At 34.2% G+C, this 17,649-nt stretch overlaps 1 protein-coding gene across 3 annotated transcripts in view; it reads left to right on the top strand.

The window, feature by feature from the left end:
- PPP1R42 (protein phosphatase 1 regulatory subunit 42) overlaps positions 1-17,649 on the top strand; it is a 22,722-nt gene that overhangs the window by 3,257 nt on the left and 1,816 nt on the right. For 2 of the 3 annotated variants that reach the window (XR_003397882.1, XM_026843692.1), the window contains exons 4-7: positions 1,696-1,812; positions 7,471-7,588; positions 8,902-9,030; positions 10,277-10,430. Coding sequence is in view for 2 of the 3 variants with exons in the window: in XM_026843692.1 (XP_026699493.1) it covers positions 1,696-1,812; positions 7,471-7,588; positions 8,902-9,030; positions 10,277-10,413 (501 nt within the window). In the remaining variant the exon portion in view is untranslated. Of the gene's footprint in view, positions 1-1,695; positions 1,813-7,470; positions 7,589-7,897; positions 8,134-8,901; positions 9,031-10,276; positions 10,431-17,649 lie in introns of those variants that run through there. The other variant, XM_026843693.1, reaches the window with a different exon arrangement.

Here is a 17,649-nt window from a genome sequence, read left to right as displayed (position 1 = left end):
TTTTTTTTTTTTTTTTTTTTTTTTTTTTTTTCTGGCTATTAGGAGCAACAGTTTCAGTTTTGCAGTTTTTCTATGTTGTGATATGACAAGACTTAAGGAAAGTCAGCTTTTGAAGTTTTCTTTCAACATATTAATTGCTCAGTAAACATCAAATGTATTGTTGAAGTGGTTAAAAGAAAATAGACTTTATTTACTAATGGATGTAGTTCTGTGCTAAAAAAATTCATCTTGCTGTATCTACCAAAGTGTAGTTACGGCTTGATGAGCTTTTTTTATGAAGGTGAAGAGCTCACAAAAAAGTGAATTATTTTGTTCATATGTATATCATAAACATTTGTCCTAGCTCTAATTCTCTCTGAGATTAAGTAATCCAAGACATATATTGCCGTTTTCCTTTAATAGAAGTGAGCCATTCCTGTAAGAGCACTTTTATTTATTGTAGAGTGTGGTTATATCATTATAATCTTCCCGGGATGATAAATCATATACTTCAGTGTTTTTCAGCGTACTGGCCTAGAGTCACTAGCATTTTGTTCTTGATGGTTTTTGTCTAAGGTCTTTTCGTGTGGGTTTGGTTTAATTTTATAAGAAAGACTTTGCATTCTTGGCCACATACATCTTTATAGATGCTACATGTAAAAACATTCTATTTTTATCCTTCGAGTGCTAAGTGTTTGTCCCTCTTTAGGGCATCACTCCTTACTTCATCATCTTCTATCTGTTTCTGGCTCTTAATGCTGTCAGAGGTGAAAGAGACAAACACATGGGACTGTATAGCTCTCTGTGTAACACAAGCAAATGTTTTGATGATGACGGTATCATGAATCTTTTGACTGAGGAAGTTTATGCCCTGCGTGTATCAGGATGGTACTAGTAATTTCTGCAGGCAATGTTGATCTTGGTCAGATTTTAGAAAGGGATTACATTTCCTGTACACACTGACGAAATAGACATTTTCTAACTAGTGCTTAAGTCCATATCTGGTATAATTCTAAACTCACTGGATTAGGTGTCCTTTTTCATCTTCTAGAGATAGAAGCTTCTTGTTTCTTTTATGTGAAACTACATTATTTCTTGAGATAAACACCAAAACACATTTACCTTTTATCCAGAATGTAAAGATCTCTCTTAACTATTGTCTGTTACAAATGGTGAAGTGCATTATGTGACTCAATGATATTCCAAAGGTGGGACAAAGAATAGAGGTATGTATACCAAGAAGTTTGCAGGATCTAGCCTGGAAGAAAACCAGCATAGTCCAGCAGTTAGAAGAGACTGCGTAGGTATCAGATATGGATTTCAGCTCTGTGCAGTACAGATGTAACCTTGGAAAAGGCAGGCAATTTCTGTGTCTGTTTCATACTTCAAATATAGAGTTAGTAGCACTTGCAGAACTCTATAAAGTATTTGAATGCGTTTCGAGAAAAATTAAAGTTCTGTATTTCCTAAGAATTCCTGAAATAAGTGAGAAATAATTTTACTTTTGTCTGACTTCAAAAACCAAAATAAACAGCATTTTAGGACAAGATGGAAAGCCAACATAAAATAATGTGTGAGGTATATGGTAACTGTATTTGCATGTTTCTGCTTCATATGCTTGTTTTTCCTTTCAGAGAATTTTCTGTAAGAATTTACATCTTGACTCTGGCATGGCATGAAAAAAATAGTTTTATTTTTCTACTTTTCTTCCTTCAGAAATCTTTGTCTGTGTTGAATATCAGCAATAACAACATTGATGAATTAGAAGAACTGGCAGTTTTGGAAAATCTTTCTTATTTTAGAGCAGTTGACAATCAGCTTCAACATATGAAGGTATTAAAATAAATATTTGTTCTATTTAGTATGGGTGATAAGAAATTAGTCAAATTCATCTTTATCACTAAATAGATGAGTAAAAATAAACTTTACTTCTGCAGCTACTGAACCGATGACTTTCCAAGCATGCTGGCTTTTCTCATCCAAAATTCTTCTTGAGATTAAAAATGGCAAACTGCTTATCTAGGATGTCGAAATGTCCTTTAATCCTAGATAAAGTGGCAGTTGTGCATGCATCTATCAACTGAGTAGTAAATGCATGGAAGTTATACCTATAATATGATATGTCCAAAATGTCGGGTTAGTGTGTATGTTTTGACCATCTGAGTGACGGTCAGTGGCTTAAATTGCAAAGATGACATGGCCATTGTTTGTAAATTAACATGCAATGTTTTATCATATTACAGGTTTAATTCTCTATTTTAATGTAAAGAAAAGCCGCTGCTTGGTTTTCAGATCATCTAGCTGATTTTGCAGCCATTCTAATATCAAGATTACTTTTTGACTATTGTTGCTGGAGTAGCCTAAGAAGTATTTGTCATGAAAGCATACATTGAATTTCATTCATAAATTTCTGCTAAGGAGACATGTCTTCATAAGCAAGAGCTCTGACTTCCACAGTAGCAGCTAAAACAAATGAAATAAAAGTATTTTTGGTTTTCCTTTTGCAATAGTGAATGTGGTTCAAACAGAATGGTCTAGACTTAACAATATCCAGCTTATCTTCTCAAAAAGGAACATGAGTATTGGCCTTCTTACATCTCATTATTTTCATAAGTTATGATGTCTTCTACTTCTTGACCTAAAGAGCAGTTAAAAAAATTATTTTAGTGTCATGCTAGTAAGTGAGTATCAGATTTATGTTAACCAGTATGCTGATGCCATCATTGCATGGTGGAGGCATGAACAAGCTTTATAAGTGACTTCATAAACACTGCCTTCATTTACTATAAACCAGAGGCATTAGTGTTCTGCTTTTTTTGAAATTAATATTTTTATTAATAAAAAAATGAATTGGCTTAAATCACAACCCAAATCACCAAGACAAAGCCTCGATTAAAATAAACTCTTTCATTACTGATTTACATATACATTCTGTTTCCTTAGAAAAGTTAACGTTATTTGGTTAGTAATTATTAAAATAAGTATTCTTATTACTTCTTAGAATACTTAATATCTTTTACATTAAATTTGAAAGTTCTGTTTACTAATGAGGAAATTCCAGTATTTTGTGTACATAATCTATCAATTATCTAGGTCAATATACTTTATTTGGGTTCCTAACTTTTAAAATTTTAATATTAAAAATTGTTGAATGATACATTTCTTTTTTACTAGAGGATTATTAATGTATTTCAAGCTGCATTTCTGTCTGGAAGTTGTGATTGAATTCATATCAAAATACAATTCATGTAGGCTTTTGCTGGATAATTAAAACCATATTGAATGTGTTGGTTACATCAAAATAACAGTAAGCTTTTTAAAATAGGTAGTCTCTCCAAAGCTTCACTTTTGAAAAGGCTTCCTTTTCTAAATAAAACACCTTACAGTGATTTTTTTTGTCTTTTTTCTTTATTATAAGTACAAAAGCTCCAGTTGTGACGATCTTAAAAAAGATTGTCTTAGCTAAAGAACCATCTGATTTTAAGAATAAGGATACGAGTTCAGAGTCAGCATTTTCAGTGCCTCAGAGGAAAAAACAGTGTCTTCTGAAACAGAGTAAGGAGAGGACAAAAAGACTGCATTATTCAGTAGCTCTGTATATATTATTAAATCATTCTTAAATTTCATTATTTCATCATCAGGAAGACCAGAGTTAATATTTACCCAAATCAATTAGACATTTAGACTTCCATATTACATGGTCACAGCTTTTGAAAAATTATGTGGTTAGCATTTGAGTTAGCTGCTGCTTTCAGTTACACTTCAATCAGGTTCTGGTAAATTTTGAAAGTGACTGTCCTGTGTGTTTTCTAAACAATCTCCAAGTTTTGAAAATACAGAGCAGACAGTGTATTTCTATTCATATCTTTGCAGACCTGTAAAATTAATGACCACATTGAATGTGTTTAGCATATAGTGTAATGGAGCTGGATGCCTAACTTTCCAGCTAATATTACTGTGTTTCAGAGATTACATTTTAGTAGGTTCTACTTATCACTAATGTAAATTCTTATTTCAATTAAAAAAGAAAAAAATTGTTGAAAGAGCAGTAGGCCATGCAAAGTATAAAAAAAAGTTGGTTGTAGTTCTACTGTAGTTCTATTTGAGGCTTTAACTTAGAGTGAACATCTAGCAGAGCGATCTTGTACATCCAGTAAATGTTTAAAAAAAATAGCAGATGTTTTGAATATGTTTCAATTTGTTTGCAACCCTGAATTTCATGATTCCATGGCTTACCTTACTCTACAAATGTGATAGATGAAAGGATTTTAGGGGGTATACAACTGTGCTGCATATACTTAATTGATTCTGCTGGCCAAACTTGTTATAGACAGCAAAGGATCTTTCATTCCCACACAAGCTGCCTCCATTCTTCTCCCTCTTGCCCGTCTGTTTTCAAAACTCCGATGTGTACCTCTTTTTCCTGCCAAAAGCACTATGTTCCGTGTTTTCCTGTTCCTGCTTCCCCATCACTGCCACCAGGAACATCTCCAGGAATGTCTGGCGTTGATCAGAGCCCATATCATTACTTAATTGGTGTAATTATTTTATCTCAGTTTTTCTCACATTATCATGAAAACCTGTACTCCCTTGCTTTTCAACAATGCCATGTTGATTTCAGCATAGTTGAAAATTAGGGTTAATAAAATCAAGAACTTAAGGTTCTGACTAATTCAGGGCATTGATAGCACAATTAAAAGACTTCAAGGCACATGACCTTGTTTCACGTGACTGAAGTTTATATAATGCAGTCTGAACAGTGGACAGAACAAAATTAAATAATTTTTCTCAGTTCATGCAAAATAGGTTTCTGTGACTAGCTACCACACGTAAAAAACATGTCTTGGGTCAGTTATCATGAATATAATTGATTTTAATAAAATTGGCTTTTCTTTATTTTCTGTTGCTTGATAGTTCATTTTTTTACCCTATTGAGCTTCTGGTTTACTTGAGCCAGGTTCACAAGGACTTCTAGGCTGCAGTGTATTTGGGTTGGAATACTAAGGGATTTTCTTTGAAAAAACACTATTTCTATTTAAAAAAAAAAAAAAAAAAAAAAAAGAACTATTCCTGATTACAAAAAGCCAGAATAATAATTATTTATTTATTTATTACATTCGTTTTGGGAAGATGATGACTTGTATGAGCATTTGGATAGATAGAGAAAATATAGCTAGAAATACCTATAAAAATCTGTATTTCCTAAGTCTTTAATTTATTCAACCTCTGCCCAGTATTGATTATGACAAGAGGATATCTCAAAAGATGAATTCATTCTCTTCAGAATTGAGTCAGGAACAAGAGAAGAATTATAGATTTTCTCAAATAGATTATGACAGGTAATCAAAACGGTGACAAATTGCTGTCTGTAGATGTAGTTAGGGCAGTTGGACTAGACATTTCCGATAAAAACTGGAGCATACTGGTCAAATAGCAATTCTTAAATGGCCATCGTTAATTGGTAAGAACGTTACTGCCAGCACTACAGCTGCCTACTAAGGCACTTGCCCTTCCCCCCTTTCCCCCCCAATGGAATATAATTTGCTCGTCAGTATTTTGTAGCAGACCTCAAAGTGATAGCATGACATGATCATTTATCAAACGGAGACTGCCCAGAAGAGTGTCTGGTCCCTTTAGTACAGCTTATTGAAAGGCTGGGAAGTGAAAGCACTTTATTAGAGACAGGAAGGCAATGAACAACTAGAGCGTATCGAAAGGGTAATCATATTTCAGCACAGGATTAGTGTGCTCTTAGATAAACATACACTGGAGTAACCATGTTCGGGGTCATTTATCAAGTAAGTAACAGCTAACAAAAATCTACAGGACTCTCTGTATACATTCATCAAAGTTAAACTGTATACATTTTATTTCAGTAACAGACAATTTTGTGTTGCAAAACTATTACTTGAAAAAGTTCTTTCTAGTGAAATCTCAAACACTTTACAGATTGCAATGACAATGCCCGAATGCTCAGGTAAGACTAAATAAATAAACTTGCTAAATGCTGTTTCTTTTTTGATAAGCCAAACCTAAAATATTTTCCCCCTAACTTCTTGTGTTTGTGAATAAGTGTTAGCACCTAAACTGTGGGGGTACTGCTGTTCTGATACATGCTGATAAAGGTTTGCTGTGTAACTTTATAAGAATTATCAACATTTCTTCATATGGACTGATTCTCAGGGTTTGTTGCATTGTTTTATCAGTCTTGCTCCTCACAGAACCAGGCTTTTGCTCTCTGTTTTTCTAAAAAGATGGTATCATCACTGGATAATGATAGATGATATCACCATCATCATCAATAGACAAAAAATTATATGGTTTGGAGGTGTGAGGCTGTGCTGCCACTTCCTCTTCCATGTGATTCTTCTAAGCATGTATTATATAGCCCATAGAATGTTCCCAGGAGGATTTTCTAAGAAGGGAGTAGAGCCTGCACAACCAGAATTCTCCCTGCTTGCGTTACCCAGGTGATTTTCTAAATTTGAAGGATAAAGATATCTACAACTCTAGATACTTCATTATTGGCATCAAGCTGCAAAATTCTACAGACTTTGCAGTTTGGAATTTGTCACATCGTGATTAGTATATTTTTTCCAATTTATTACAACTGTAGAACATAAATTCTCTCTTCTCTTGTCTTCATACAGATTGTTTTTAATCCCTTCTTAACTTTTCACACATATAAAGAAGCCTGTCAAGAATGACAGTTAAGTGAAATTTTGAAAAGAAAGTATTTCAGAAAGTAGGGAGTCTGAGCAGAAAGGACCAACCTAAGTTTTGCATCCTTTTAACTTGTATTTATTGTACTTAAAAGACAGAAGTTTTATCTAGGTCATACTGCCCTTGGGTAACTAGACAGAAATCCAGATGGAGAAAGGTATATTTCAAAACTTTCACTATTTGGGCCAATACTATAACTGACCACCCACAGTTATGTAGGGGGGGATTACTGTTTCTCTTGTAAAATACAGTTTTACATATATCTATAAAGAGAGAGGCAGGTTATTGTGATTTGCGTGATTTTTAGCTTTTTTTAGTCTGTTCTTTCTCTGTATTTTTTTCTTCCACAGATTTTTTCAAAACCGAACCAAACACTGATACTCTTAAGGGCTCTGTGAGACCATGGGGATTTATTAACAGACATTACATATCATAAAATTTTGGGGGTAATTCCTCAACTTTAGGTGCTTATAAGTGGGATTGTAGTGGTAATTTTCCATAGCTGGCATTACTGTACCCTTAAAAATACAGAGTTTTCCAACTACATCACCATTTCTTCTGTGCAATTATGATATATTCAGGGAATGCTATGTACCACTCTATTTGAAAATGCACATTCTTAATGTGCACATTAATACATGAATAGTCTCATTTAAGTTATTTCTGTGTGCAGGATTTGGGCCTGGCTGAGCAAATCACATTACTATTGAATTTTACTCTGGAGGGGGAAAAAATAATCACAGTGTTCTGTTCTTGTGTCAATTGCAGGATTTGGAGGTTGTGTTAACCAGATGGACAAAGCTACGCAGAATGGATCTTACAGGAAACCCTATCTGCCAAAAACCAAAATACAGGGACAGGATTGTAGTACAGTCACGAACTCTGGGTAAAAAATAAAACCAATAACCAGACCCAAAACCCACCCATAACCCTCACTGTTTTAGAAAATAACTGATACATTAATGGTTCTTGAATTGTACTATGTATATAAACACAATTACCGCCATAGATATTTATGTCAAATGATAAATTTTTTATTTACGTACAGGCAAAGTACCTAAAACTGCTTATGTGATCAACTGCACAAATGGTGTTGCTTAGCTTTTGCTATTAGTAGTATTAACCATTCATTTTATAATAGATGATTGGAGAGTTTATTATAAAACAGAAAGACTTTTTTGTGTTTGTATTCCAGATGTTATGAAACTGATTTTCAAAGATAAGTTTAGTCTATTCCCCTGTCAGCCTGTAGTAGTTGCTTAGGTGTTTTAGATGTAGTTAGTTGTACAGATCGTACCTCACCATGTTTGAATTTGTTATATGACATTTATCCTTTAACTTTAATGTTTACTCATATTATGAATACATTTTTTAATCTTAACTTTACTGTGATGCATTTCACATTATTATTATTATTTTGAGATAATTTTAGCATAAATGGAAGCAACTTAGTCCTCTGTATGTAAGTATTCATACCGTAGAAACAAGTAAAAAATACCTGCTTGTTTTTTACTTTTCTAGATAAAGATCACAATTATCTTAAAAGTTGTAATTACAGAACTTGTTTTTCTATTCTCTGAGAGTACAAAATATTGACCATTAAGAAAAATAAAAAGCACATCTGCACAATGAAAATAACAGAGCCTTAGGACAGTTTTAACACAACCTAAATTTGTGGCCAAATTTGCTCTGACTCAAAAATGCAGGTGCAACCAAGGAAACATAGAGCATAAGCTTTATGGCACCTAAGTGAGTAAAGCTCACCTTGAAGAGCCAAATCTCTCTTTCTGTCCATATGATCAGTAGGATTCCTTGATTGCTAAGACATGCAGTTTCTCTCTCCTAACCTGCATCTCTGCATCTATATATATCTTGTGAAAGAATAGCTTTTCTTCTGAACTTTCTGTAAGGTGTTGCACATTAACTGAATATTGAAGGTTATAAAAATAATATACGATAATAATAATAATAGCAATAAAAATAATAGATGCTTTCTTTTGTAATTAAGACATGTCAACTCACTGTTGTTTGAATATGAGTATCAAACTCCATTGGGTATTTTTTTTTACCAAAAGGCTAAAATGAGCAAAAAAGATTTGGAGAGAGCAAACACAGAACCAGTACACATCACATAGCAGCTTTGTACAGCCTTTTAGTTAACTTCGGGTATCGCAGAAAATGTTCTCTTCTCTTTGACAGAATCCCTTGATGGGAAAGAAATTAAAGAAATGGAAAGACAGTTCCTAATGAATTGGAAAGCCTCCAAAGCTGCCAGGAAAAAAAACAAAGAAAGGATGACAAATGAACATGCAGCCTATCTACATTTTTGTAAGCAAACTAATCAATTACTTCATGCTTATTTGCAACATTATAGAAACAATAAAATAGCAGCTAACAGTAAATATACTGAGACTTGTACTGGTGCTGAGACCAAAACACAGGAGTAGAAATAGAACTTTTCCAACATAAAATTTAATTTTACCACTATGTCATGTGGTGTTTTTTCCCTCCCATCCCAATCTCCCAGAATTATGAAAAGGAGTAGCTAGTACATTTTGAATGTTTGTAAATACTCAAAAAAAAAAAAAAAAAAAAAAGTGTTGGGCATTCTAGAATAAATATGCATGAAAAAGATTAGACTTTTAAAATCTATTTGTTGATACTTACTTGAGCTGTGTAAATTGCTATCTTCACAAGATACATCTCTAGAAGAAGTAAAAGTTTTAAGCTTGGAAAGGGAAAAAAGAAGTCTTGGAGGAAAAAAGGCCTTAAACCTAAAAGAAAAGGCGACATGTTCTTGAAGCTGGAAAACAAATTAGTTTTGAAACGCAAGCAAAACCTGATATAAACTTTGAGGTTTTAAAAAAAATGGTGGGGTGGGGGTTGTTATAGAGTTGACTGCAGATTGAAACATAAATGACTTAAAAGCATGTCTTGCTATCTTGCAGGATTTGGAAACAGACATTAGACTTCAAATTACTCAGAATGGTTTGAATGACCATATTTATAAAATAAAATTGGTGGCAGTTACACTGTTGCTTTCAGAAGATAAACTATGACATGTAACTTGGGGGACAGATCATGTTCTTTATAGCCATAGTATCTCAAATTATTAATTCATGAAATCTCAGGAAGATCAGTTATTTTGAAGACATGAAGTGAAAAGCGCTCAGCCTGTCAGCCTCAGCCCAAAAAAAGTTGAAGTCTGCTTGGCATTTGGCAGCCATATGTGAATGGCAATGGTTCTGAAAGTAATATTCTATCTTCTGAATAACTACTGATATAAGAAGGTGTTATGTAATTGAATTTTCTCCCTTTCAAATAACTCTACCTGAGTGGGAATACCTGCTTTAATACTCACCTTCATCAGTGTTTGCAACATTTTCCATAATTTTGTACAAAGTTTTCCATTCTCAATTATCATATTTGAGGCGTTTTACCCTAAGGCTTATTATACTGTTTTCTATAACAAGATATATTGGAACCTGTGATCAAGCATACTTAAAATTTAAAATAGATATGGTTTGACTTGGGATATTGAATTAATCCTTTTTTGTTTGTTTGTTTTCTGCAGCTGACTATGAAACACTTTATCCTATTCTTCCCTTTCACTACAGTCACTCTGTGAAAGAAAACCCCAATTTTTTAGTTTTGTCTGAGATACACAAGGTTAAAAGTAAACATCTGCCCAGAATCCTGGAAAAAAAATAAGTCAGATGAAAATTCAGGTATGTTCTTCAGACATCTTCCTCTTCTTGGTAGCTCTTACTGAATCAGCTGAAAAATGAGTACATGAAGGTAAAAATTCATCTGAAATGAGTTTCAGGTGCTTTTAACTATGTTGTAATTTTTATCTTTATTATGCTGTCTTTCAAAGAAATAGATTTCAGTTTCTGGTTACAAACAGTAAACTAGCTAATAGTAATAACTTCAGTCCAGTGTTACTAGTTTGTCATATGCATTTGATTGTCATCTTCCACAAAGGTAAAACAATATTGAAATTAATTCTTGGAAGTATAGTTGCTGTCAACAGCATTGGTGAAGGTTGATCCTGTGCACACAGTAAAATGCAGAAGGAGAAACAATCGCTTTTCATTATTATAGCTTACTTCTAATAGACATATTCTGGTGTATTAACTACTTGATTAGCATTTTCCTGTAGCATCAGGTCAAGACCATCAAGATAATCAAGAAAGAAAATCTGACGTGTGTGCTTTACAGACATTTAGACATTAATTTAAATGATTCAGAATTTAGCATATGTATTCCTTACTCACGGAAGCAGCCTTGTGAACTCTAATTCAACTGTGGAAAAAAAATCTCCTCATAGGGGTTTGCAGTTTGGGACCTATAGTTTTTCCAGTTTTACCTGTAGTAACAGTTTAGTTCAGTATTTGGGACCTAATATCACTCCTTCCAGATTTGTAATGCTACTTTTAACCTAACTTTATTATTTATCAGCTGTACTGGCCAACAAAAAATAATCATTTATGCAGTGCTTTAGGTTAAATAAATAAATTCAACTGACACAGGTATTCTTTTGTAATGAAATTGCTAAATGGAGTGTTTTATTTTGCATTCAAATCAGAATTTATTAGTAGGTTTGAAAATTTAACTGAGCAACATTTAATACTATTTTATTCTTGACAACTTACCACTTTCCATTCCATCAGTTTTGTTCCTACTGATTATTTCTTCTGATTAAAAATATCTGCCTTTCCCTTGAGAAGGGAAGAATTATGAATCAGAGCTGCTCTATTCCAATGTAACATTTTTGTTCTTTGTATGACAATGGATATATTCTGGCCTAAAAAGCAACTGAACTCATCCTATACACGCCCATTCTGGATTTTTTTTCCAGCTGCAGAAGGCACATAGCAGTGGAGAAGTTTAAAAACAAAGCTGCAGGAACTAGTTATCCCCGAGTAGTACAACTATACGATTATTTTCCAGTGAATAGTCCAGGCTTGTGAAATTTAGAGGGGTATATGCTAATACTCGGGCCATACAAACATGCATTTTTCTCTTTTAATTCCACTGTAAAATGAGTTTGTCCACATGCTCAATATTCTGTCAGCTCACATTTCGTCTTTATTAGCATTCTGTGTTTTGCACCAGGCTGAATAAAACTAGGCTTTTCATTTACCATTCCCCTTAGTCCTAATAAAGGATGGAACATGCGTGTAGAGCACCTCCCAGGAAGTCAGTTTCTTCAGCATAAGAACTTCTGCTATCTCCTTTGAGATAAGTATTCTGATTTTACTCCACAATGATAAAAACCTGTCCAATTGTTGAGCTGCTTTGCCTGACAAAATTTTCCCAGTATTAAAAAGCTGGAGTACAATCCTGGCCCTGTTGAAATCCCTTTTGACCCTAGGAAGGCAAAGGTTGCATCTTCCATACTTGATTGGAATAAAATGTCTATATTTGTATTAATTTAATTTGAAAATTAAACAGTTTGAGTGTTTTTATTTTTCACTATTATCTTAGAAGATTTTACTCTAATTCACATAAATGTTAGAATAAACTACAGTCAGATGACACACATTTAATATTTTTCAAAAAACTTGTAAGTGGGACTTCTATCTTGGATGCCGAAGGTACATTACAATTTCACATGTAATCACTGATCTTGAGACATGTTCTAATCTTGTTACTAGTGAAATTCCATGGAAACCAAAGAGTTTTAGGAATTGGGTAAAGATTTGTGAATTCTTCAAAATGTGTTTTGGGGGAAAAAAAAAAAACCACACCTCAAAAGACAGAAATACTTATTCTCAGAGTATATGCATATATGAAATAATAACAAATCACAGTATTCCCTTGCCAGAGACATTAATTAGGGATATGCATAAATGTGCCCACATGTAAAGCGAGGATATTTTGTCACACTGAACAAATACCTGTATTGTTTAATTGAAATTCAGTATTGGACTAAAGAAATTAGTGAATTTTAATCCTACCCTCTGTGTTAGTCAAATAAATTATTCCAACAGATGTTTCCTCTTTCCCTATACATGCTAGGTGATGTTTGACCTTGGCAACTGAAAAACAGGCATTAAATACCTTTTTAACCTACATCTAAGATCCACTGAGGATTACATACAGCCTGAACAATGAAAAAAGCCAGTTATTACTAGATTACTGAAATATGTCATTAATCTTTCTTTTTTGATGATATAAAAACAATAGCAATTTTATATTGGATTTTAAGTTAGTTTTGAACATTTAGAGAGAATTATGGATATTGACAGGAAGTAATTAAAAGAAAACAAATCACTTAACTATTTTAAAGATACCTAATACCTTCCAATGGGATACGCTATTATTAATTTTCCCTGAGTAGAGAAGTTGTTGAAATTTTGATGTTGTAAACTTAATCTGTGACCAGCAGTTTCTGCCCACATTTCCTTACTCATGGAATTAAATATCATAGTAGGTATTCGTAGCAATATTGTAGCAATTCAGAATTTGGTGGGAAAGTCACCTTTTGTGTCTCCAGTGTATGTTATGTGATTAGGAATATGGTAATATCTTTAAATGATACAGTCAGTATATAATAAGTACACTGCATTGTGGCAACTAATCGTAAGCCGCTCTCCTAGCCAGCAGGCACATCCTGCATAGTTCAAGTTCTAGTTCAAATGGAAGGAACTTGCAGTGAGCAATTTTAGTTCTCCTCTTGTTAGCTCTTTGACAGGTGCTCTTATCAGCATTGTATGTATGTATGTATTTATTATTTATAAATTCCTTGAGGTGATTTGTGTGGTCTGAAATCCATACAGAGTAATGTATATTTGGTGACAGGTAAGAATGTACAAGTTCTGCATGTATACTGGGCTTTTATTTATATCAATCTTACGGACATGATAATAAATAAAATTATTAAGGTCTATTATATGACCATTTTGGGGGGAGGGCTGAAACTGAGACTATAATGATTGTATACCCCAAACATAACATTTACAATCCTATGTTTATTTCATATTGCAGAACACAGTTCTCTTACAGAACTGTTCAAGAGAGCAGCGAGGCAGTATGTTACCTCCAGGTAACCTGAATCTTGCTCTCTTACTGAATAATAATTTCAGAAAACTTCTGAAAATTCAGAAATAATTTTTTTTTTTTTAACCTTGTCTTCAGGAAAAGGAGAAATACAGAGTTAAGATACAAACCAGCGCAGTTTTTAGCTGTGCACCCTGGAGCTGGTTTTAGCCACTGAATAGCTACAAGCACTCCAGCTGTATTCCAAATTAGTGCATTAAATATTTGGAGATACCAGCTGGAGCACTTTGGCGGAGCTGAGAGCATGTTTTCAACAAACCTGGAGTGTCTTTTCCAGCAGCTACAGCCCATCCCACTGCCTTTTCTTGGTGATGGTGTTGAAGGACAAATGTAAACATCTCCTCAGTGAGGTCCAGAAAGTATCAATCAGCAATTAGTGATGAAGGCTGTGGAAGAGAAATATAAGGAATTTACTTGCCGTTGAATTATTCAGCTATGATATAGGATATGAAAGGAGTAACTGTAATGCTAGATAAAGTGTAAGGATGAAGACATGAAGTGACATTCTGAAATTAAATAGTATTGCAGAAGCAGAGCCATTGGGAATGAGGTCAGGTATTAGCAGTTTCTAGTTACTGTGGCCCATGTAAGATTTCAGCAGGCAATTCAGCAAGTTTAGTGGTTGGTTCCATTTTTCCTGGAGAATATGCACTACCTGCAAAGGTGAGTCTAAGTGCTTTTATAGGACATGATTAACATTACAGTAATGTGTACCTTCATGGTGTTTTCTGTAGCCATGTTTACAGCCTTGCTGAATGTGGTGCTGAATGATTCTGCCCATTGTAATTCATAATCTGTTTAGAAGGAAAGATATGTCATTACAAACATGCAAGATGATGTACAAGTGGCATTATCTTCTGTCTAAACTTAAATTTCAGTAGTGGTAATTAAAAGGAAAAAAAAAAAAAAGTACTTTTAATATATGCCAAATCTGTAGTACTTAACACTTCCCCATCATTCAGCATCCGTTGTTGGCCATGACCACGCCTCTCCCACTCCTGTTCTTTGTGCTGCTGGCTGTGCCCTAAACTGGGAAGGAGAAAGGATGTAAAATACACTTACAGAACACATGGACCGAGAGACCCACTGTGCCCTTGAAAAGTATAAATGCTTTTTCAAACTGCTGAGAGAAAGCACACATCTCCTGAGGAGCAGATTGCCAGCTAGACCACATGTGCTCCTGCGTGTCTGGATGACCAGATCTAATAGAGACACATTCTTGTTGGGAGGTATGTGCCTGCTGATTGGCAAGCTGGCAGGAGCCCATTTGCCTGCACCAGTCTGCTGCCTCTTCTAGGAGACACGTGCTATTTCCTAGACCTTTAGAAAACCAAATGGCTCCTGCAATTTGTCAGCCAGTAGTAGGTCAAAAAATCACCTGGGGATATCTGGGTTTGCAGGCTGTAATACACTTCCAAGAACATTGAAACCCAGACTGTTTGAAACCTTCTATGTAAAATACATGAATATTTAGAATAGTTTAGGTTGGAAAGACCCTTAAGATCACTGAGTCCAACTGTAAGTCAATAACATTTCAAACAGAATGCAGAGAGAGAGAGACATATTCAGTGACTTCAGAGTGAGTTGCATCTTGTAAACAGTTCCATCAAAACTGTATCAGGAATGAAGTACTACTTCAGGATGGTAAAATAAACAAAAAGCAAACTCAGACCTTTGCATATCTATTCTTTCAGTGTTACATGTTCACTATAATAGTTATTAGATAAATGAAAGAGACATTTAGTATGCAGTGTTTACTTTTTTCCTACCCTTGGATCTTTGTTGTTGGTACTTTTACAGACTACTGTTGAGAAAAAAACCTCAAAACTTCATAACATTTTAGTCCACTGTGCTAGCACTGCACATTTTTCATTGTGCATCTAATTTACAAAATGACAAAAATCACTTTTATATACACAAAGTACAAATCAAATTGACAAAGTAAAGAAATAATGCTGTGTTTTCAGGGTTTTAAAACAGATACTTGCATGGGAGATTTAAAAAGTAACTTGAGGTTAAAATAAAGACTGATAATTGAATAGAGTTATATAAATAAATTCTGTAATAACTTCAGTATAACTCTGGAAGCTATTCAGTTGAAGTCAGTTCCAATAAAGTAATTTACTGCAATGATATAAACACAGTTTTGATATTTGCCTTCCTTTATCCTATCACACATTGTGTAGGCATACTTCCATATCTGAAAATTTGAAAGCAGCTGCTTGAACAAACCTGAGGTGAAAACGCAGTCATTGTAGCAAGCTGAGATGCTATATTTTGGAGGACAGCATTACAACCACTAATTCCTTAGTAACAGCTACTCCTCTTCAACTTCACTTCCCGCACCTTGGGATGCATCCCTTCCAGTTGCAAAGACTTGCATGTGTCATATTTGCCTTAGTGATTCCTAACTCCATCATCATATACTGTTGGTAGTATTTCTCCCCACCAAAAACTGCTCCTAGGACCTAGGAGGTGTGAGCCCAGGCCATGCCAGTAAAGATTCTGATGCTTTCAGAGCAATCCTCAGCACTGTTGGAACTTCTTGATGTGTTAGAACTACCAAAAAAAACCAAAACCAAGGCATCCCTCAGTGCTTGAACACCTCCCCTTGGTACTGCTCCAACCATAATCAGAATATATGTATAGATACATAAGCTGTGTAATCACTGTATGCACACACAGTGTTTGAGTTGCTGTTCAAATGTGAACTTTAGATCAGTAATCAAAGAAAAAATCCTGTTTTTCCTAAATATCACATTTAAAACAGTGCAAGGTGTACGTTAATGTAATGCCATGTTATTTCTTTATAAATGCAGGTAAAGTAGTGCATAAAACTGCCTGTGATACAACTATAAAAGCCACCCAATCCAAAAATTCAGAGGTTGAGGCAGAAAGGAAAAAAAAAATAGCCAAAAAATTGAGTCAGTGTTCAAGATATGCTCATTGATCTTTCAGGATGAGGATTCAGACATGTGAACTGTTAATATGGGAAAGCATGTGGTTGTAATTCAGAGTGTAACTGGTAAAAATAAGGGGATCTGAAAGGCTCTTCCTTCTTTTTCTTACAATGTTTTATCTCAGTGTCTTGTGCTAAGTAGCTATCCTGACTAACAGAGCTCTGAGGGGAATCAATTAATATGTGAACCTGCTGATTTACAGTCACTAACTCATAAATATTACATATTGTGACTATAGCAAATAAATTTTATTTTGCTAGGTAAAAAAAAAAAAAAACAACAAAAAAAAAACCCACAACAGTGAGGTTTTATTTTGTCATGTGGCCTTGAAAGATTCTAGGAGTTCACTGCTAAAAAAATATGTATTTAAACCTTACCTCTTCAATCAAATAACACTGTAACCAGAGACCACAGAAATGACTGACTACATCTTTCTGTTCTCTTAATTCTGAGCAGAATTAATTGCTGCATCAAAACCGAGATAAATCAGAGCCAGCTGTGAAATGATCCATGTAATAGACTAATACTTTAATTCAAAAAGTGGCTTGGAGCAATAAGATCTTCCTTTCTTGGAGAGTTAATATATCAGACTGTCATAGTAATCACTAATTATATGTCCAGTAAAGTTGAGTATAATCAGTTTCATGTAGTTTGTAGAAAAACGTTTTGGAATAAAAGACTGAGTCTTATCTGATTCAATTTATATGAGAAATTGCTAAGATTTTGTTTCTTACAGGACTTGAAAATTATCAGTACTTGATACACATTTATGTGGAAAACATTGTTAACTATCACCATTTTTGTGTGTGGGAAGTCAGTTAATTTTGTAATAAAGGAATGTATAACACTCCAAATGTTCAGATTATGTCAGTTCAGATTAGTCTGGCCCCAGGTTTGGCACTGGGGGAAAAAAAAAAAGGGG

The sequence above is a fragment of the Athene cunicularia genome (genome assembly GCF_003259725.1).
Source record: "Athene cunicularia isolate RWA chromosome 2 unlocalized genomic scaffold, athCun1 chr2_part1, whole genome shotgun sequence".
Taxonomy (NCBI): Eukaryota; Metazoa; Chordata; class Aves; order Strigiformes; family Strigidae; genus Athene; species Athene cunicularia.
This window is presented reverse-complemented; position numbering and strand designations above follow the sequence as displayed.